Source organism: Podarcis filfolensis (assembly GCF_964270895.1).
Source record: "Podarcis filfolensis genome assembly, chromosome: 6".
Lineage (NCBI taxonomy): Eukaryota > Metazoa > Chordata > Lepidosauria > Squamata > Lacertidae > Podarcis > Podarcis filfolensis.
In genome coordinates this window covers 80415250-80438290 of record NC_139609.1, presented here as the reverse complement: position 1 = coordinate 80438290, position 23041 = coordinate 80415250, and the positions used below count along the sequence as shown (strand labels likewise).

Below are 23041 nucleotides of genomic sequence, written 5' to 3'. Positions count from 1 at the left end.
TTATTCAACATTTTATAAACTTCTCTGGGACCATCAATGGGTGAAGAGCAATTTCAATAAACAAACAATCGAGCTCTCTCTTTGTTTCTAGGCATTATTTAAAGTGCTGTTCGGACCACCTTCTCCCATATGAGCCTGCCTGCATATTATAACTTGACACCATCCACAGTGTCCTCCTGTCCGTATTCTTGAAAGAAATGCTGGAGCTTTGGTGTCCCTCCACATGCAAGCTTTGCAACTCCTTAGGGAGGCTCCTTTCATTCTCCTCCTACTGGCCTTGCACTACAGCAGCAAGACAGAGGTAGCCAAGATGATGCTCTTCAGGTGTTGAACTGTAACTCTTAGCATCTCTGACCATAGGCAATGTTTTTGGGGATTAAAGGAAGTTGGAGTTAGGAACACAGGAAGTTGCCTTATTCTGGATCAGATCATTGGTCCATCTAGCTCAGTATTGTCTACGCTGGCAACAGCTCTCCAGGGTTTCAGGCAGGTGTCTCTCTGAAGGTGCCAGGGATTGAACTTTCTGCATGCAGCGCAGATGTTCTACAACATGGAGGGCACCATGTTGGCTTTCTCTGGCCCCTGGCTTCCAGAGCAGGAGTGTCTCCCATCATTCCCCCTCCAGCATGGCCAGAGGTTAGGAGAGCCAGTATGGTGTAGTGATTAAGAGTGGTAGTCTCGTAATCTGGGGAACCGGGTTCGCATCTCCGCTTCTCCACATGCAGCTGCTGGGTGACCTTGGGCTAGTCACACTTCTTTGAAGACTCTCAGCCCCACTCACCTCACAGAGTGTTTGTTGTGGGGGAGGAAGGGAAAGGAGAATGTTAGCCACTACCCTTCGGGTAGTGATAAAGTGGGATATCAAATCCAAACTCTTCTATTATGGGAGCTGGAGTCTAACAACATCTGGAAGGCTGCAAGTTTCTCCACCTCCATTTTAAAGGCCAGAATTTATTGCTGAGGCTTCCCACAACTGAAGTGCGATTATTCTGCTCTAAAATGTTTTTATTATTGCTATGTTTAAGCTGGTTTTTTAATTAAAAAATGCTGGCTTCTTATTCTTTATGGTCCGTTGCTTTTTATGGTATTTTAGAGTGCCGCAACTCCAGAGTCAGCCATGACTGCACCTAATGGTCAGGAGTCCCTTTACCTTTTTACTACTTTTTTGTTAGCCATCTTGAACTATATCACAAAAGGTGGGATGTAAGTGTTTTAAGTAAGAATAATGATAATCATAACAACACCAACATATGATAGTGCGTTGCTCACAAAAGCTTGTGGAGTGTTGTGTTGTTGTTGTTGTTTAGTCGTTTAGTCATGTCCGATTCTTCGTGACACCAGGGACCAGAGCACGCCAAGCACTCCTGTCTTCCACTGCCTCCCGCAGTTTGGTCAAACTCATGTTGGTAGCTTCGAGAACACTGTCCAACCATCTCCTTCATGGATCACTGCCTTGTCATGGCGAAGGGGCTTGAATACCGTATTTTTCGCCCTATAGGGTGTACCGGCCCATAGGGCGCATCTAGTTTTTTGGGGGGGAAATAAAGAAAAAAAAATATTTCCCCCCAGGCGCGGGGCTGGGGCGAGGGAAGCCCGAGCTTCCCCTGACCCCAGCCCCCAGAACAGGCTGCTATCCGCAAGCCTTGGGAGCCCCGCGGGAACTCCTGCCAGGCTCTCCAGGCTTGCGGATATCTTCCCGAAGCCCGGGGGCGTGCTGCTCAGCGCGCCCCAGGCTTCGGGGTGCAGGCTGCTATCCACAAGCCTGGAGAGCCCGGCGGGAACTCCCGCTGGGCTCTCCAGGCTTGCGGATAGCTTCCTGAAGCCTGGAGAGTGAGAGGGGTCATAGTGGAGAGTTTTGACTAAACGTGATCCAGCTGGAGCAGGAACCGGCAAGCCACTCCAGCATCCCTGCCAAGAAAACTCCATGGACAAAAACAACAGGAGTGTTGTAGCTTGCATCTTTTTTGTCGTTCTAAGAATCATGGAATTGTAGAATTGGAAGGGACTACGAGGGTCACCTAGTCCAACCCTCTGCAATACAGGAATCTTTCGCCCAAAATGGGGCTCAAACCCATGACCCAGAGATGGAGTCTCATGCTCTACCAACTGATCTTTCCCAGCATGGTTGTTGTTCACAAGATCAATATACTGTAACGTGTGCAAATTTACTGAAAATCTCAGAGCTATACTTTTACCATGAAAGAAAGCTCATCAACTCTTCAAGTCTTCAGGAAACTGAGTGTGATCCACATTTATTTACATGTGCCGTGCCTCCAAAGTTGCTTGGTTGCGCAAATGTTATGAACAGGAGTTACGACATCCCTTCCACCCCTCAGCGTTACAGCTCTGTTGTTAATTATACTTTGGGGCCGATTCAAATTTTACTGATGTCAGGAGATATATTTTTTTTTTACATTCACTGCAAAGAGCTCCCTCTGGGAACCCAATGAAATCAGTAGCAGGATTTGCAAAGGAGCTGCTGATGGGTGGCTGACAGGATTAGCAAGTGTAGGTCATGTGTGCTGGTCCAGAATGCCTTATTGGGCCTTGCAACAATAGGATTATGCTGGAGACAAGGATTTAGGAAAGTGCCCACTGCTGTTACACAGAGTATGTGAAAAGTGTGACTTTCAGTTATTTGCTCTGACAATTCCCAGCAAATTAAAACATATCAGGTATCTCCTCCTTACTAGCTGAAATCGGGCCACAACTGTCCCATGTGCATTTAAAGTACTCTTGTAGCACTTTTTACAGTCATGGCTTCCCCCAGAGAATCCTGGGAACTGTAGTTTGTTTAGGGTGCTGAGAGCTACAATCAGCTACAATTCCCCAGGTTCCCTGGGAAGAGGGATTGGTTATTAAACCATTCTGGGATTTTTAACTTTCTGAGGGGAATGGGGATCTCCTAACAATTCTCAGCACCCTTAACAAACTACACTTCCCAGGATTCCTTAGGGGGGAAACTATGGGTCATTAAAGTGGCACAATAGTGCTTTAAACATAGGGTGTGTATGTGACCTCAAGTTGGACTTATTTATGAGTGGACATGCATTGGAGCATAATGTTTGAAAGTTGCTTGTAAGGTTAATTGTCAGTGCAATCCTATGCATGTCTACTCATGGGTAGCTGTGTTAATCATCTGCAGCAAAACGGCAGCAAAGTAAATCCCATTGCCTTCGATGAGGCATATCTCTTAATAATTGCTGTATTCAATTTATTTTGATTTGGAAAAAATCCCCCAGAGTCGGAGGCTCTAAAGTCTCCCTATCTGTAACATATATTAGCATCTGTCTGTCTTCAGAGACAATGGAGGGGTGTGCCTTTGGGGGTGAAGTCAAACTGTTGGAAGGTTACAGTGCCTGTATAGTGCCCCTGGCCTATTGACATCATCTCTGATCCAGACTCACAATCTCAAATCCTCATTGATAGGTCATTGATTTAATCAGCGGTGAGATAATCACACTTACTTTAACCCTTTAGAGATGGGCACCACCCACTTCTCAGGGGTGAACCTTGAAGTTCAGCAAGTTAAAAATAGGCTAAATCCAGGACCTGATTAAAGGTCATCCCTTCAGTGTTGCATTACAACCTGGGAGAACAGGTTCAAACACCTATTCAGCTTGGGTCAATCATTCCCTCTTCCTTTATTCTACCTGTGAAGTTAAAAGATGTGCACCATCTTGGCCTGCTTAAAGAGAAGGCAACACCAACATGCCATTAACAACACATTATTCCTTCTTCCAACGTCCTTGTACGATACTCCTCAAGCCAACAGAGAACAACCCAGCCAGATGGGCATGGTATATATTACAAATTATTAGGTATTTATTTGTTAGAAGAGGCTGAATGCTGTCTCCGCTACCCTGGTAAAATATAGCTTTGAGACGGGTGTGCAACTTTGAGGGCCACTTTCCCTCACAGACAACCTACCTGAGGTAAATAGGGCAAGTGATACAGCTGTTACCTCTGTAGAGTAGGCCTCATTCCAGCCATGCCAAAGCCAGACCATTTCTCCATCCTGTGTCAAAGTGAGGAAGAGACAGTAACACATTCCAGTCAGCCAAGTGCAGGTGTGGGCCTACCATGAAAGTCTTGAAGCTTAAGATTCAGGGCCCCAGAAGCAACTTTAATCCACATTGCTTAAACTTTTTAGGCCTAGTAGACCCAATTTGAGTGGCACGATTCAAATTGATTTATTTTTTGCTGTATATATTTCAACAATCCCAAAGTTTGAGAGCCGATTAGAACCAATGTTGTGAAGGTGTGGTGATCTTGAAGGACCACACATATCTGCTATTTGGGTCCCTGAAGCACAGATTCACACAAAGCGGCAAAACGCTCTTGCAGGTTATTAACAGGATTTTTTATTTGAAGTGCATATGCAGAACAAAGGCACAGGGCGATCAGTACGCAACCTGTACACAGTAGTCAGGGTGCGCCCCTTTATATAGATTTGCAAAATAGAATACCACCTGATCTCTTGTAAGTCACCTGATTTCTTGTAAGTCACCTGATTTCTGGGAAATCGAAACTTATAATAAGTTCCTATATTACCATATAAGGTCTTGGCCTTCTCTCCCTCCTTCCTGCAACCTCCCTCATCCTGGTGTGACAATAAATCCTTGTTCTTTATCTCTATCTGCCCAGGCTAGACATTCTAACGAGGGGCCCATTTGCAATGTAACATTTAAGCATGTCCTTCAATAATAGAACAATTATATTGTAATATGCTCCTTCAATCTGTCATGGAATGACCCCATCAAAGAACATAACAGTGGTTCCCCAGACCTTGTTGCTGGTTGTGAAGCAGCTCCCAAGACAGCTGAAGCTTCAGAGCCCCCCAAATGTAGGTCTGCTATGGATAAATGCACTCGAGGAGAGTGTGGATCGAGGTTGCTAAGAGGTGTGGCCTGAGGAGAGACCTGAAACCAGAGAGAGGGTTCCTTAGCTCTGCTTTAAAAGAGATGCTTCTATTGGGGTGTGTGGGGAGAAATGGATTACTACTGCATTCATTTCACACTGCAGGGACTTATAGGAATGACAGGTGGTTCTCTTGCAGTTTATAGGACTAAACAGGCTAGTCTTAGATTTCACATACACCCACCTTTGGGAAATCAATAATTGAACTTCTCACTTTGCTTCAGATGATGTCACAAGCATTGGTGCCATAGTCTGATTCTCACTTGCTCAAGGCCTTCAAACAGGCTACATGGCCACCTGTTGAGGCTGAATGTTCAGCGGCGGATTTCCTGCATCAAGCTGGGGATTGGATTAGACTAGATGGATGGTCTACAGGGGCCCCTCCACTCTGAGTCTATGATTCTGTCACTATTTCAAATACTTATTTGTTCACATCCAGCAGAGGAGAGTTGCTGGAGAAAATAGATGCACACCTGGGTGCAAATCCCCATTGGAAGCCCAACTGGTTCCCACTGAGGTGGCTGGATGCATCCTCTTTTGTGAATAGGGGATGCACACTCTCTCACCTGCAGTTTTAAGTCTCCACTACAAGTGACTCGAGATGGAAGGTGTGATCTGCCAAACTCTGCCTCTGCTAGATTTCGGTTCACTTCCAAAGGACTTAATGCAGCACAGAGATGTGTGGAGTACGTGCATTTGCTCACATACATCTCTTGTTCTTTCTGCATCTTCCATGCCTCCTCCCCACTGTCAGACCTTATAAGCTCCATGGAGCAAGGACCAGCAAGGGCTTGTTACAAAGCATCATGCACACTGATGCCACTCTTATAATAACAACACAGCAATGAAATTTGACGGGCTGTCCCCGTTGCTTGCACAGAAGTATTAAATCTGTTAGTCTTTAAAGGGGTTCTATTCATCCTTCTGGCATACTGGGAATTGTGGCCTTTTCTGTGGCAGCCCCTAAAGTGTGGAACACAGAGATGCACCTGTCACCTTCATTGTACAGCTTTCATCATATACTGTAAACACACCTCTTTCTCCTGGCTTTTGAAAGTTAACATATTTTCCTTTGGGAGACCCACCTCTTTTGCTGAATTTATGTTGCAAAATTATAACTTTGATTTCTTTCTACAACTGTATTGTGGTAACCCACTGTGGAATTGTATACCTTCATCATAGCAGCATATAAGAAATCCTAGCAATAAGTAAAACAAATAAGTTGCCACCGTCCTCTTTTGATGTAGTTTTGCTGTTATGGACTGTTAGCATAGCCACTCGGCTGACAATTAATTTATCAGTTCCTTTTCTACCAGTGCATTTCTATGCTTGTCTACTCAGAACAGAACTTAGTCCCACTTGAGTTCGGTTGGACTTGCTCCCAGGTAAGTGTGCATAGGTCCACAGCCTCAATCCATAGCTTGCTGCTTTCACTGTAATTGCTTTTTGTATTAGCTTTCTTAGTTTGTTGGCCTTTTATATTTTTAAAAATAAAAAGGGGGGAACAGCTATTGTTTTTTTAAAAAAAAATAAATAAATCCCAGGAGTCCTTGATGCAATCTGAAAACTATTTTGCATCCAGCAGAGTCTAATCTAATTAAGTATGCACAACACCCCCTACACTCCATCTTAAAACTGTAACAAACTGCAGGCTTTGGGGCTTTTCCATCTTGCACAGCTGTTGTCTCCCTGCCCCACAACCTTTTTCTTTTTAAAGGGTGGTGGTTTTGATTATTCATCCATCATAAGGAAGAGTCCCAGAGTTCTCAAAAGCTTATCTGCTGCTCTGTAGCATTTTAGCTGGTCTTCCTAATAAGAATATCATTCTATGGCAGCTTTTTGAAAAGGCCGATTGATTATGTTCAGAGGCTGCTGACAAATCCTCTTAAAATGGGTGTGAGACAAGGAGACGGGAGTGCCTTTTCCTCCCCCTTTCCAGGAGCTGTTTTAGTCAAGTGAAGAGCAACAGAATTGTGACCCAGCCCAGTGCTGAGTGATTTGGGTTGCTATCACACTGCATTCAGATAAAGGTGGCAGTTCACACCCTTTGGATAAAGCTATTGTCCCATCTGTCTCCAGACTCCATGGAAGCGGTGCCTGAGATCCCTTTAGCCCTGAAGCCACATGGAAATAGGGATGTTTGTTTAGGGAGAAGCATCAGATCCCTGAGAAATAAACATTATTATTTTAAATGGTTTTTAATTGGTTTTTTCCCAGGCGTAGAATCTCACCATCAGGACCATTTGGCCCTATTTACCAGCTCCAGAACCAGGTAGATCACTGCCCCTATTTTACACCTTTTTGGAAAACTGCATTCGGCTTGGACTTCTGTTTCAAAGAGTAGCGGGGTTGGTTGGTTGCAAAGTATACCAAATAGTTAAACACTTAGACCACACTTTGTTGTTGTTGTTTAGTTGTTTAGTCGTGTCTGACTCTTCATGACCCCATGGACCAGAGCACACCAGGCACTTCTGTCTTCCACTGCCTCCCGCAGTTTAGTCAAACTCATGCTGGTAGCTTCGAGAACACTGTCCAACCATCTCGTCCTCTGTCGTCCCCTTCTTCTTGTGCCCTCCATCTTTCCCAACATCAGGGTCTTTTCCATGGAGTCTTCTCTTCTCATGAGATGGCCAAAGTATTGGAGTCTCAGCTTCAGGATCTGTCCTTCCAGTGAGCACTCAGGGCTGATTTCCTTCAGAATGGAGAGGTTTGATCTTATAGCAGTCCGTGGGACTCTCAAGAGTCTCCTCCAGCACCATAATTCAAAAGCATCAATTCTTCAGCGATCAGCCTTCTTTATGGTCCAGCTCTCACTTCCATACATCACTACTGGGAAAACCATAGCTTTAACTATACGGACCTTTGTTGGCAAGGTGATGTCTCTGCTTTTTAAGATGCTGTCTAGGACCATGCTTTGAACTCCCAGAAAGGTGGGCTTCCAGTCTTTAATCCAAACTATTTCCCATTCTCACAAAACAGCCTGCATATCCTCTTCCTTCCAGCTGTTGCCACTGTCAGTGAAAAACTGGGTTATATGCCAATGCTCCTCCATAAAAACCCCATTCCCCATACCTCTTCCAGGCCCTGATCATCTGTAGTGTCACCTTGAGAGTTTTACTGAAAGGTAAATAACATGTTTTAACTTTGTGGTTGCATAAAGACACAGGCAAGTTTCAGAAGTGTGCGTCAGCTGCCTAGAAGCCAGAGGTCGTGAGGTGGGTGGCAAAAAAACCACATCTTTCACAGGGAGTTACCAGTATCCGTTCCTGAGGATTATTCCCCATCATCACAATCCTGGGCTTCGAGGAAAAAAAGGTAAGGCAATTAAGGCTCCCACGTTTACACTCTTCTGTGGTTCTGCTTCCCAAATTAAAGTTGTTTGCCTCCGCTGCAGATCTTGACAGCTCAGCGTGGCACCTGGTTGTGGGTGCTGAAATTCCTTTTGGTTCTGAGATGGCTGTTGTTGGTTGTTTCTTACAGCAGGGGTGGTGAAAGGGAGAAAAGTCATCCCCTCCGACACCATTTGGGTCATGGATGGGGAACTTTGTCCCTCTAGATATTGTTGGACTCCAGTCTTTCATGGCCAATGGGATGATGGGAGCTGTAGTGCAGCAACACCTGGAAGGCCACAGAGTCCCTATGTCAGGGGACCCTGACACAGAGGGCTGTTTTGGTGCAAAATCTAAATAACAGTCCCCTCTCTTGCTATCAAGGGATGCGGGTGGTCTGTGGGTTAAACCACAGAGCCTAGGGCTTGCCAATCAGAAGGTCGGCAGTTCGAATCCCCGCAACGGGGTGAGCTCCCGTTGCTCAGTCCCTGATCCTGCCAACCTAGCAGTTCGAAAGCACGTCAAAGTGCAAGTAGATAAATAGGTACCGCTCCAGCGGGAAGGTAAACAGCATTTCCGTGCGCTGCTCTGGTTCGCCAGAAGCGGCTTAGTCATGCTGGCCACATGACCCGGAAGCTGTACGCCAGCTTCCTCGGCCACTAAAGTGAGATGAGCGCCGCAACCCCAGAGTCGGCCATGGCTGGACCTAATGGTCAGGGGTCCCTTTACCTTTTACTCTTGCTATTTGGTAACATAACCAACAGGGGGCGCTTTCCTGTACTTCTTCTCAGATTGTAGACCCTTGGGTAGCCAAAGCCATGAAAACAAATAGGAAGGTGGTAGCAGCAGGCAAACCCAAGGCTTGCAGAACTACATTTTTAAAAAAACCCTAGGGGGAACTCCGAGAAACAGCTCTATGAGGGCTGAGCATGCTCAGTGGCCACAGAATGATGGCTATTAGAGGAGAAAGAAACGGAAAACTAGGGTGGAATGGGGAAAAGGTTTGGGCTGACTGAAATCCTAAACAGGATCCTGCTGCAGCATTTTATTTCAGGTTTCACTTGTGAAACTGCCAGAGCTGAGTAACAGGCAGCAGTGGGGCTCAAGAGTCAAGCCAGGCCCAGAAAAGACTAGTATTGCATACATAAAGTCTCAGCCTGAACCAGAAACCATTATTACAGCTCTTCCTGCGTATACCTGAAGGAGCACCTCCCACCCCCATCACTCATCCGGACACTGAGTTCCTCCTCTGAGAGTCTTCTGCTGGTTCTCTCACTGTGAGAAGCAAAGTTACAGGGAACCAGTCCTTTTCGGTAGTATCGCCCTCCCTGTGGAACACCCTTCCTTCAGATGTCAAGGAAATAAACAACTATCTGACTTTTAGAAGGCATCTGAAGGCAGCCTTGTTTAGGGAAGTTTTTTATGTTTGCTGTTTTATCGTGTTTTCACTATTCTGCTAGGAGCCGCCCAGAGTGACTGGGGAAACCCAGCCAGATGGGTGGGGTATAAATAAAATTGTTGTTGCTGTTGCTGCTGCTGCTGCTGTTGCAGTGAGCCTACAGCAAGCCATGTGACTTGGAAAGCCTTTACCACTTAGGGAGACACTCCAGTTTATAACCCTAGCACAGGCATGGGGGCTTGTGGGACTTCATCCAGTTGTTGCAGAGCTACTGGTTATGCTGACTGGAGATGGCAGAAATTGTGCAATGACTGGCAGCCACAGAGTCTCCATCTCTGCCCTAGTGGCTCAACTCCATGTGGCAGCTGTGGCCCCAGCAGCTCCTGACAGCGAGAGAAGCTATTGTGCTCTAGGTAAGAGCCATGGATGAGAAATCTGCCTTCCACTCTCCTGCCCTTGAGGACATCCAAAGTCTGCTGCTTCAGCTTGCCTTATGGAAAGCCATTGCCACTCATAAGACTATAATGCTTGGAGACTATCTGACTTTATGCATTGTAATCTACAAGGAAATGATTCCTTCTGAGTACTGTACACTGGATTTTTCCCTTACTTGAGACAGTCCTTAGTAGCGGGAAATATTAATTGCATTTTCCACTTTTGGCTTCTGAATGGCAGGAGTTTAAGGGGCTACAAATCCAGGAGCAAAGCAAAAAGGAGGCCAAGAACAGGACATGCAAGGGCCATTGATAATGCAGCCTTATTACAACACCAACTTGATCAAATTTAACTCCAAAGTCAGTTCCAATGAGTTCAATGGGGCCTTCGTGCGTGCAACTGCGCTTAGAATTCAAGCCTTAAGATTTCTGCATTCAGTAGGCTGGATTTGACATGAGACAAGCTGCCGTACACCCGTCAAGCAACTACTGTACTCAGCTGGTAGAGGAAATACTCAAAGATAATAAAAATGTAGCAAATGCTTAATTTATGTTCTGCACACTTGTCTGCCCTGGCAACTTGAAAAGAGCTGCAAGACTGCTCTCTGCTGTCCAGATGCCAAATTCCTTGTAACAGAAATGAGAGACTTTGTAGAAGAGTAGCAGCAGTGCTAAACATAGGAAGAGCCTTAAGACATTGTAAAAAGTCTTGTTTTATTGTGGCATAAGCTTTCATGGACTAGAGCCCACTGGAAGTGTGTGTGTGTGTTCTACTCAGCTGATATATACATGCACTAATGTTTAAAATCCTAAACAACTTCGTCCCCAAATATCTGAAGAAAATACCTCCTTCCCTACAGACACTCTCCAGTGCTAAAATCAGCAGAGGCCCTCTTGGTAATTTCAGCACCCTTAGAGTATCAGGGAATGGGGGCCCAGGAGAGAACATTCTCCGTGACAGCTCCTAAATTGTGGAATTCATCCCCCAGAGGTGAATCCAAGTTCATCATTTGGCTTATGACATAAGCTGAAGACACCTCTTTACCTTGCTCTTTAAGACACACCTATTATTCTGACTGTAAACTGATTTAGCTGATTTTAATTTGTAGTGCTGTGCTTGAACCTTATGTAGTTACGAAGTTCAGTAATATATGTGTTAACAGTGGGCCTAACGTGCTACAAAATGCAGTTAGCACTAAGCCCGATCCCACATACCATCACACTAGCTATGATTTGATTAAAACCTCAAGTGGGTGAGGAAACCTTGGTTCTGATCCTGTTCTATACAAATAGAGTTATTGATAAATTCTAGTTTTGCAGTACCATGCTGGTGTCTTTTTACTATATTGGAGAATGGGGACTTGCAGGTCAGCAGCAGCAGTGTTGTGGAAGAAATGAAATTGCTTTTTGTGTAGTCTCACTGATTCAGCCTACAGTCATGGGATAAAGAACATATACCCTCTTTGAATTTGGCTTTATTTGTGTTAAATAAATCATGACAGGGTGTAATATGTCATGTGTTGTTTTTCATCTGAGGTTGTAGTTACCTAATTTTATGACCTGCTAAGGAACAGATGATTGTTATTATGTCCGTGCGCTGCTCTGGTTCGCCAGAAGCGGCTTAGTAATGGTGGCCACATGACCCCAATGGTGTCCACATGACTGGACAAACGCCAACTCCCTTGGCCAGTAAAGCGAGACGAGCACCACAACCCCAGAGTAATCCACAACTGGCCTTAACGGTCAGGGGTCCCTTTTTAAAAAATGTAAAACGACAGAATTCATAGAGGGGGTACTTTCTTCCCCCCGACTGTACGGTCTATGTAGCTCAGAATTGTCTACCCTGACTGGCAGAGGTTCTCTAGGGTTTTGAACTGGGCACTCTAGCAATCCTTCTTGGAGATGCCAGAGAAAGAACGTGGAACCTTCTGCAAGCAAAGCAGATGTTCTACCACTAAGCTACCACCTTTCCAAATTGGGGACACTGCAAAGCCTTCCAATACAGCCAGCTCCATTTGTGAACAGAACTGAAAACATAGTTAATAGAGAAATATGCACTTAAGCAGTACTTAAGATGCATTATGACAACTCCAGATCCATTAATAGGCGGTTGACCTTAGCAGAAGGCTGGAAAGGTTTTTGTTTTGCCAAGCATTAGGAGAATTTGATTCAATGCTGGCCATTTGTTGCATTGAGTTGTAGAATTTCACCATTGCTTAATGAGTGCATTTTATAACACTATTATTTTTGTTTGTTTCTTAGCAGTTTATAAATAACATTGACACCATTCTTACAAATGTTCAAAAATCCAACATGTACCAATACTGGGCTCATCAAATACCTGGGGGACAACCAATGAGCCCCAGAGATATACCAATCCAGCACATGTATTTACTCCCCAATGATAATATTGCTATCGCTCTGTATTCAGTGTAAAGGCCAAAGCATAAATCTAGCTATCTTCTCCTTAAAAGTGAGGCCAAAGTGTATTTGAACATTGGGTTGTAACTACCAACAAGGCTTGGTTCAGAAATGACACCTCTTGCATAGCTGTGTGTGCAGGGAATAAAAGGAAGAGACTAGATTGAATTTACAAACAACATAGCCATTGTGCTCATTTATACCTGTAGATTCAATATGGAATGGTTTCTATGAGGTGAGCTTGATTTTTTTTGGTTTTTGTTTTGTATACAGAGCAGTTGATCAGCTGTCACTTTCTGTATTTGGTAGGGTCATTTAGATTAAATGAGCAAGGCAACGTTTTACACTTAGAATAGGGCTTTTGTCAACATGATCAGACACCTACCAACATATGCAGACAGGATGAAGTGTCTTCAAAAAAGCACAGGTTAATGCAGTTTCTGTACCCCATATGTATTTAATCCTTTCCCTTCATATCCTGAAACAGTATATGTCAGCATGCCCAAGTGTTGATAGATTTATTTTTGTCCACAGTATGAGCTGCACAAGGCTTCTCTCCCACTCCCCACAGCAGTGTGGAGGAGTTGCCAGGCTGAAGTTGGTTCAATAAAACTATGTTCCAGAATAAAATTCTTTGCTTGAGATTTTCACTCTGCAACAACAGAGGAAGCTGGTGAAAACCTAGAAGAGTAAGACTCAGCAGAGACTGAGCTTTGCTCATTACTGCTCTTCAAGTGACAGCCATTGGAGCTCCCCATAGCAAGGGACAAAGTATTTCCATACATTAGCGTTTATCCATTACGTTTATTTACATTTTTTTTTCATTTAAAAGCCAGAACAGACTCTAAAATTTTTATTAAAATTACTAGAAGTGCACTTAGAATTACAAGAACAAAAAAGACTTGATGTGTTCATGGAGGATACCCAGGTTCCTATGAATTCCATAGGCGGATGGCAGAATGTTCTGACTGAATATTGAAAGACAGTGGCCAAGATTCAAAGAGGCCCACACGCATGCAGAAGGCACTTCCGTGCATATAATGGACAGGCCAGTTCTCCCTTCTGGCTACAGCAGGCATGGGGAATGTTAGACTCCAGCTCCCATCAGCCTCAGCCAGCATGGCTAATTAGGAGAGATGATGGAAACTGCAGTGCACCTGAAGGGTCGCAGGTTCCCGATCCCTGTGCTATGGGCTTTCTATACCATACCGAACATTGTTTTGGTGGGTTTCCCAGACTTCACACACTGCTTTGAAATGCAAAGACACACAAGAGGCTAAGGTGACAGGAGTGAACTTCATGAGCCCCAGAACACCACATGCCCTCTTTGTATCTTGGCCAAACTCACACAAAAAATATAATTAATGGTTCAGTGCAAAACTCATAATATGGAATCAAAATCCTAGCAACCAAGGGTTTCAAGATAGAATTTTAGCATAGGACTAAGCGGTCTCCACACAGAGCACTTTCTAAAAAGTAGCATGGGCAGTTGGCAGTTAGACCACTTCAGCATAGAAACTAGTTTCAGATGTACCGTGTGTCATTATTAATCATTATTAGCTCAAAGCCACAGGTTCTAAGAATCTATCTTTCAGCAGGCTGTAAACATACTTCAGACTCAAATTTTATCACTGCATGCCTGTCAGGCTAAATTATGTGTACTGATTTACATAAATCGCTATTAGCTCTGGCGCCATAACCTCACATTGGTTTCACTTATAATAATTAGTGCAAAAAGTTGTCATTAAACACAGAACAAATGATCTGATTGTATAACAGAAGTATAATCTAAGGCAGCCTTTCCCAGCCCTTGGGTCTCCGGACGTTATTGGACTACAGCTGGGGCTGATGGGAGTTACAGTCCAACACCACCTGGGGACCCAAGGCTAGTAATAGCTGAACTAAGGAATCTGGCCCAGTTCTCAAACTTGCTTCTGATAGTTAAATGCACTGTTATTTTTTGTACACTGAACTTGACATCCGAATGTGCCACACAAGAGGATATTTACACATCCAGCAAAAGGAAAAGGTTATTCAGGACTAACATTTCAGACTTAACTACATGGCAGTACATTCAGAAGTGCTGATAACCTCTGGCAAATAACTTCACTGTAGCCCTATTCTCACTATATATTGACTAAATGTGATGGGGAAGTGGAATTACACCTGCAGGCCGCATCCTATGATCTCTGGGTATTTAGTAGAATAAGTTCCTAATAGGGTTTCTGACCTGGCAGATAAAGCCTGCAGAGCTGTATACAGAGCCCTGTTCTCCTATCCCATTCAGCACAGGACCACCAGGCCAGCAGACACCACCCAACTTGTCAATCACCTGTTTAGTTAGTGGTCTGCAGGCAAGAACAGGGCTAGGGTTTTTGAGGTATCAAGAACCAATTTGAGAATCCGATCTTGTATACTATGTACTGAAATGTTTTTGAACCACAGCAGCCTAAGAAATCAAAATGTGGCTGTATGCTTACAATAGGTTAAGCACATTAACACTGCCATGTCAGCATGGAAATTCTCGCACATCCCTTCATAGCATTTGTTTTGGATACAGAAGTGCAGTTTTACATAAAGGGCAGTATTTCCAACATATTACATCTAAGAAACCAGCTGCTAAAGTTCACCCCTCTTGTTCTCAAATTGTTCCGAACTCTAGGCGCAGAGGTAGAAATATACAAGTTTGAGTTTAAGAGGCAAGAAATAAAACATTGTGTTTGAATTCTTCTGTCTTCCCAAGCACCACACAAACACCATCATACTTCACATCTGAACTTTGCAAAGATGTCAAAAGATGGAGAAATAAAAAACAAACAAATTAAAGAAACAATTCCTTCTAAACTCACAGAAGCAGGAACTGTACAGTTGCTGAACGCACACAACAGCATATTGTGAAGTGAGAGAATTACTCACAACTGGGACTTGTGCGGTTGAATGGCTGGCATCAACTTCTGTAATGGTGGATTTGGAATAAAATCCACCATTTCTCTACAAAATCAAGAAATGGAAGCCCATTTCTAACAGCTGAACCTAACAAACCAGGGCTTCTATATTATCTAGAAAACCTAGTCTTCCGATGCTTGACCAATGTCTAGGAGAGCACAATAATCTGAAGAGGATGCTCACAGGGTGAAATTATTGCCAAGTTCCTGGTGATGTATAGGCCTTAGAAGTCAAAAGTGAAAGAAAAAGCAGAGAATAGTATTTAAGATTAACTGGAAAGAAGAGAGATACCCTTGAGCAGGCAAACAGTAAAGGAGCAACCATTAGAAGAGGCCAAGTATGGAGACAGCAGGAACCAAAACTAAGAAAGGCTCTTCACTTTTAAGGACGCCAAAGAATCTTGAGGCAAATAGGGTCTGTGGTACATTTCTCCTAATGGAAGCCAAGTATTGAAGAGTTTTACTCCTTGCAATATTCACTGATCCCTCAAGGAACGTAACAGAACTTGGGCCACCGTGTCATCTTCATCAGCATTATAATCCTAAAAACAAGAGACAAGGGAGAATGTGTGTGATTAAACAGATTTTGGTCTTGTATCAGAACTGTTAAAGCCAATTTCCTTCTTTCACTTCTCATTTCTCCCACTACAGGATGTTAAGTGGTATAGGCACAAATTTCCAAGGGCTATGCCCAAGATTTCCCTGAATGCTCAGGGCCCAGTTGTGGCTTCACTCACTTCTGTGTATGGGCTGATCTGTGAAGGGTCATCCCCCCTCCAAGGACGGCAATTAAATGAAACACTATTTCCTAGCTTTTTACATTAGAATAAGGCTGTCCAAAAAGACAAAGTTTAAAATAAGGACTAGCGTTTGGTAAATTCCGAAGAGGCTGTTTCCTAGTTACTACTTACCACAAAAGTATCATAAGAAAATTGGTGTCGTCGTTGAAGATGTTCCATGAAGTTAGCACTTCTGTAGTTTGGATCACCCCATGGCATTGATGCACAAATCGGGCAAACCTGGAAAAAATTACAGTTTATCCAAACCAAATGTCTTCCATTTCAAGTTTGGTGGGAGGTTCCCTCCCCCCCCATCTGATCAGCATATATTCTAGATCCCGACCACTATTTTCTTTGTCAAAGGCTTATCCCAGGAAAACCCTTAGTCTGAAACCCAAAGAACAGGAGGGCAATTCTGTCCATACAAACTTATTAGTCACTGCCCCAAGCACAGCACTGTCTTGCTGCAAATCCTAGGAATGGCTTTTCAAGAGGCATAAGGAAATGGTGTGGGAAGAGTGGGAGGGAAAGAAAGCCTTGTAGGGCAAACAGAATTCTACTGAGGATTCTTTGGCCACAAGCCAAATATCTTGATGCTTCCTAGTGTAAACTTGGGTCGGGCAACTCCTACTAACTGCAACCATCTTAAGTATTCAAAAACACCGCTACAAACACCCAGCCGTGTTAGTAGTTGCTAAAATACAGCAATGGCACACACAAAAAGTTTGTTAGGAAATTTTTAGCAAGTCATGCAGCACTGGGATACTAGCTATAATCAAAGTAATGCTATTTGTTCCTTCAAGGAAAAAAAGCTTCATATTAAATGACCTATCAACCCACCCTGAACTACACTTTGAAAAGTAAAGCAATTACCACTCGCTTTGCATCCATGCTGTGATACTTTCGGCAGTGTTCTACCAGCCCTTCCTGGTCCAGATTTCTCTCATTGCAGTAAGGGCAGGGAAATGTGAACCTATTTGGAACACTCCTGTAGAAACAGAGGGTAAGGCCTTCACTTCTATGAAAAACTTCCAATTATGTAGAGCAGCTTAACTTCATGTAGGAGAAGGCTCTTTGAGTAGCACAGCAGAATCATTCAACAAAGCAACTATGATAGGCAGTGCAAGCTATTAGGCAGTACTACAACCTCTGAAGGGAAAAGCACACAAAATAGCTCATAATTAAGCCTCTAGTGCCCTCAAAGTTTGAGGCTTTTAAAATATGAAAGGAAAACCCTTTCTCATTTGGCACAAAGCAGCAACACTTTTCATGCTGCAGATAACCTTTCAACATGTGGCTCCGAAGATGAACAGTACAGTAGATACTGTACAATGCTACATTGGTTAACAAACAGTCCTGTTTACTAACGATTTGGTTTATGAACTCCGCAAAACCAGAAGTAGTGTCCTGGTTTACGAACTATACCTCGGTCTAAGAATGGAATCCGAATAGTGGAAGGGCACCGGCGGCAGGAGGCCTCATTAAGGAAAGCACGCCTCGGTTTAACAACAGTTTCATTTTAAGAACGACTTAAGTTCATAAAATCGAGGTACCACTGTAACAGGAAGTAATTCTTGCCATCAACTACACATATGTACATGTGAACAATTGCTAGAGCTGCTTTGCATTAGCTAACAAACATTTGTCTGGACCTCAGTTGAGACTGCAAGTGAGGTGCCATATACTTAGACCTCACCACAGTTCATTTAATCAAATTCCAAATAAAGCTTCCTTCTTTGGGAAGCTCAGCTGACCTTTGTAGCCTGTGGGTGAATGGTTATGACATACTTATTTCACCAGACCTTTCAATTGTCCAGAGTCCAGTGGACTCTCACTCTTCCACTATGTAAACGTACCCTCCAAATAATTTAATCTCCTCACAGGGATACCATTTTAAACTAAGAACAACCTTCAGGAAGGGATCAGGTGGCAAAATTCAAGGGTCCTATTGCTTAAGTGGAGAAGATCTCCAAGGCCATTTGGTCAAGATACAGCAAACCTCAGTTTTTACACCTATCTTATATATGAGTCTCCATTACAAGTAAGCAAATCAAACCAATTGAGAGGTTACCTGGTATCCTGTGGTGGATCTTTTGTCACGGCTTTAACACCTTCCATTATATAATTCTGGTACTTCAAACAAGAAGCTGCATGATTACGCAGCTTTGAGAGGGACATCTGTACAGAATGAGAAAATAAAACATTTTCTTTAAAACAGTGTAGGTGTTTCAGATGTGACATAAAAGTATGTTCCAAGGACTGCACACAAGGGTTGTTGTGACAGGCTCTGGGTCAAAGAACACAGAGTTACACAAGGGACACATTGTACTAAGTTGATTTACCACTTTGCAGCAAGACTGCAGCACCTAGCCTATCCCTTACTGTTCTGTTAGCTGACACCTTGTTTATCCAGACACTGTTCTTATCTTTCATTCCCAGGAGATTAAACAGTCTACTGTTTCTCTTATGCCCCAAGTTAGTTAATTCTGTATAATACAACCAGCTAGAAAGAAATAAACTACTGTAGCTTGCTTTAAGAACTGCATTGTGACAAGGTCACATGAACAGCACCAGGATATATGGATAGTATTAAAATTGTACTTGGGGACAACTTCTCTCCCCTTCAAAATTATAAAACAAACTCTGGATTCAGAAAGCAGAGGTGGGTGGAATTTAATATTTCCTATTGTGCTGTGACATTTCCCATATATAATGTTAGACTCTAAACAAGTTTGTATCATCATCTGGACTTCTCCAGACACTGACAAAGTACAGTTGCCAACATTTACCAATAAAAGCTTTTCTTTCTATATAGTCACAATATTGTATGATATTTTATTTGTACTGAAAACACAAATTACAGGATTACTCTATGATTTCCATTTTATGAGTTCAGCTTGCTTGTCCAAACTACAATTGAACAAGAATTTTAATTTTGGTTTACCAGATCTAAAGTAGTCTATGATCTGACGATTTCTAGAATGGTAAGGAATTTTTAACAGTCTCAGCTGGCAAATAGATCAAGCTGAGCACATTTAATATATTATGTGTGTGCATTTATAGATAAGAGGATGCTGATTTAAGCTCAGTACAGAATATGATACACTTGAGAGGCATTCAGTTTGAGACATGGAAAGTCAGATATTTTAAAAACAGAGGACTTCAGTTTTACTTTCAACTGCAAATGATATAGACAAAAACCATTCTTACAAAAGAGCAAAGTATTTTTAGATACTGTTAGATACAACAGCTCTTCATTAATCCCGCCCCCTTACATTCTCACTGTGAAGACTGGCAATATAAAGGGGCGCTCCCCAACGTGGTGCCCTCCATATGTTTTGGGCAACAACATCCATCAACCTTGACCACTGGCCATGTTGCTTGGGTCTGATGGGAGCTGAAGTTGAAAACATCTGTAGGGCTTTGGGAAAACAGATATAAAATGCAATTCCATTCCTGACTCAATTTTGGCTCAAAACAATCCCCAAACTATCAGACTTTATTCAAGATATCAGCAGTACATCCAAAATCCACTTTGTTAAACCCCTTAAGGGGTTATGCAGCCTTCACTACAAATCATAAGCAACAAAGTGCATGGGGTCCATTGAAGCAATTATGGCATCAATTTCACAAAACAATTGTATGCTTTCATAAGAGCTACTTCTTATATTACAAAGAAATACTAAAAGCTGCATGAGGGCGTGCCATGTATTCTCTTCACCACTTGCACTGTAATGCTGGTGTGCAGTCATGGGGTGGAATCCAAAGTAGTGCTAAGGCAATCATTCTGTTAGCACAAGGATTTATGCAAAGGAGCATTCTAGCCCCTCCCCCCCCAAAAAAGCTGCTCCAGGGCTTCCCCTAACCCACTGGAGCAGATTTGGAGAGGGTATGGAATGGAAGAAGGGGTAGTCCTGTTGTGCAAGTGGAAATCCTTGCACTGACAGGACATGTTAGTAAAATATGTCCCATGATCCCCTCCTGTGAAAAGATCTGAACATGCTGGATTGCTTCCACTACTGACAGATCTCATTGCAGGAAACTGAAAGACCCATTTCCCACACTCTAGTCGAGGCAAGGAAAAAAGTAAAAAAACCACATGTTACCTTGGCCAGTTCTTTGAAAGACCTGAATAGCCTCTTCCCCACCACCATGAAATTCAGCAGGGCTTACCAGAATTTTGTTTTACAGAAATCTGACAGTTATCAAGTGAGAAATCTAATGTGAAAATTTGCTTTTATCTAGATTCATGTTATATAGAGGTAAACACAGGCCAGCTTTTCCTACTTTTTTATTGCAGCCACTGCAAGTAGTCTCTGTCATTTCAATTTGCTTTTCCAAGTCGAAAGCTCTGCTGCCGTGAGACAGGGTACTGCGGCAAACTCCACAAACTGGCTTTTTTGGCTTAAGACACTCCTGAATGCATGGTGTGCAAAAGCTAATATGAAAAAAAGACAGTATATTAACATTTGCATTGTACACAATCAGTCAATGTGCCAATGCACCCCTTTCTTATAACAACAAAAGAAATCACAAGCAGCACAGGACCTAGAAACCTATTAATATATTACAATGTAATCTTTAAAAGGCAACCTACACTCAACTATTTCTATAACTTACCTTAAAGTTACCTAGTTAACCGGTTAACAGCTTCTTGTTCCTTTTAATAATGTCTCTTCTTGTTTAAAATTGACTACATAAGGAGAATAAAACCTGCTCCTCAAAGACCTTGTAAAACCAACATTAATGATAGCGGGATGAATCACAGTTGACGTTTACTTTTGATAACATGCAAGAAGAAGTCACAAAAGTATAACACTGGTGAATAGTTAGCCACACCTTATATAAAAAGTGAATATTGCTGCTATAAACTTCACTAAGCAGCAGTGTTAGCAATAGTAATCATATTCCTAAGCGCTGTATACATAGCATGCTATATACATAGCATCAAATTATGGCAAAATAAAAAACACATATAAAAGTAGTCAGGGAGTATGGATTGCACCTGTCACAACCATTCACACTTCCAATAAAAACAGGCAGCATAATTGCTCAACAGGTGCAGTTTTGATTTCTTTCATTTATTTCTTTAGAACTGACCAAGGAAGAACAGATATAATGCATGCTACTACTGCAGGATGACAATATTTGTTTCATGTATACAGGGCTACCCAACAAGAGCATTTCTGCAACCGAGTCTAAGCGTTATGGCTTCTGTGCTACATAGAAATGCATTTATATGACCAATGAAGTTCACACAACACCAGTAAGTTAACAGCAATATGTACCTGTTAATAGATGGCAAAAGGTAACACTGCTGGGAGCATGTGGCCATTTTCAGGGCTGGAAAAATTATATATGCTCTCTGAAAAAGCTCTCTGAAAGTTTTAAGTGCTAGCACTCCCATTTTCTTAAGGCCGACCAATTTCTCATGCTGGTTCCTAAAAACCTCAGAAAGGCTACAATTTTTTCCTTCACTTATAATTAAGCACCTGTTCTTCCACTTATAATTAATTACCTGTCACTTATAATTGCCACTTAGTTCATTTGTTTCCACCATTTCAACCCTGTGCTCTACCAGAAACGAGCAATTTTTAACCTATGGCGCAAGATTTCGAGGTGCGCTTGGCACTGCCCTTAGGTGCGGGATTGGTGAAAGGAAGGGCGAGCCGCTCGTGCAGCAGCAGCAACAGCAGGAGGAGGAGCAAAAGCGAAACAGAAAGTGTAAACACTGCAAAGAAAACCCATGGAACCGAAAGCTATCCCTCTAACTCTGGAAAGAACCTACACGCCCTGTTCATTTGCAAGCAGCTCCTTTCGGCTGCAAAAGCGGCAGGCCGGCGGAGACCCGACCGCTTCCCAACACGTTAACTCGGGAGCTGTTATGAAAGGGGAAACTCGGAATTAAACACACCCCCCCAGAAAAACACCCCCACACCCGTTTCCCACCGCATTAGCGATTTAAACCCGGCCTCCGCCGCAGCCCAGAGCTTTGGTAAGACAAGGCGGCGGCGGTGCAGCTGGAGGAGAGAACAAGCGAACGGAGCCGCGGCGGCGGCGGCCTCCTCCTGGCTGCGCTCCTGGCGAGAAAAAAGCGGCTCGTCCAGTTCTAACCGGCCTCCGCCCAGGAGCGGCCCCCCCCAGCCCCTCGTTGCCATGGTTACCTCACCCACCCCTGCGGCCTCCTATCTCCGCTCCGGCCCCCGCGGCCTGTTCCGCACTCACACATGGCCGCAGGGCGCCCTCACGGGGCTCTCGAACACCTCCAGGCACACCGGGCAGGTGAAGCGGGACAGCGGGTCCAGCCGCTCAGCGGCGGCCGTTGCCCCCTCCGCGTACCGGGAGCTCGCCTCAGCCAGCGCCATCTTCTCCCACAGGCCACTTCCGAGAGCCTCTGCCGGCAGCGCGACGGCAGCGACGCTTTAGCCAACAAGCCGGGAGCGGAGGGGAGGGAGGAGGCGGCGGGGACGACGGCGGCCTAAAAGGGCCAGTGCCGCCTAGGCCACGCCCACCGGGTCCGAATGCGCCTGCGCGGCCGTGGCGGCGATTTTCGTTTCGTCACAGGAGGCGTGGTCTCCCTTACGAGGTTGAGAATCTAGACCAAGCTCAATGCCGTACGGTAGACACAGACCACAAAGTGCGTGACAGGGACTCGAGGCGGCTTGCATTTTACAACAAGGAACAGCTAAAAATATAGAAAACCGCAATCGCTAACACCCCCCCCCAGTTTATAGGCACAGGTGCAAATATAAAGATAGATGCTATAATTTAAATAGAAGCAGTTTGCATCTCGCTAGCTCTCAAGCAGGGATAG

General features: G+C 43.8%; 1 protein-coding gene and 1 long non-coding RNA gene across 5 annotated transcripts; one reads left to right on the top strand and one right to left on the bottom strand.

The window, feature by feature from the left end:
* The first annotated feature begins 7131 nt into the window (after positions 1-7131).
* Positions 7132-10390, top strand: LOC310764955. Its single transcript, XR_014549382.1, has 3 exons — positions 7132-7192; positions 8081-8235; positions 10324-10390. It is a non-coding gene; the product is annotated as an uncharacterized lncRNA (long non-coding RNA).
* Positions 10391-13344: 2954 nt separating this feature from the next.
* RNF114 (ring finger protein 114) lies at positions 13345-22747 on the bottom strand. Of its 4 annotated transcripts, none has more exons than XM_083619196.1 (6): positions 22453-22747; positions 20515-20665; positions 18299-18405; positions 17101-17215; positions 16360-16467; positions 13345-15990 (listed from the first exon to the last, which is right to left on the bottom strand). In XM_083619196.1, exons 1-6 carry the CDS (start codon positions 22590-22592, stop codon positions 15925-15927), a joined length of 687 nt encoding a protein of 228 aa, XP_083475322.1. In that variant the 5' UTR covers positions 22593-22747; the 3' UTR covers positions 13345-15924. The 4 variants fall into 4 exon arrangements, with proteins under 4 accessions (XP_083475322.1, XP_083475325.1, XP_083475323.1 ...); XM_083619199.1 differs by having other exon boundaries at positions 22567-22747; XM_083619197.1 differs by having other exon boundaries at positions 22392-22720.
* Positions 22748-23041: the final 294 nt, after the last annotated feature.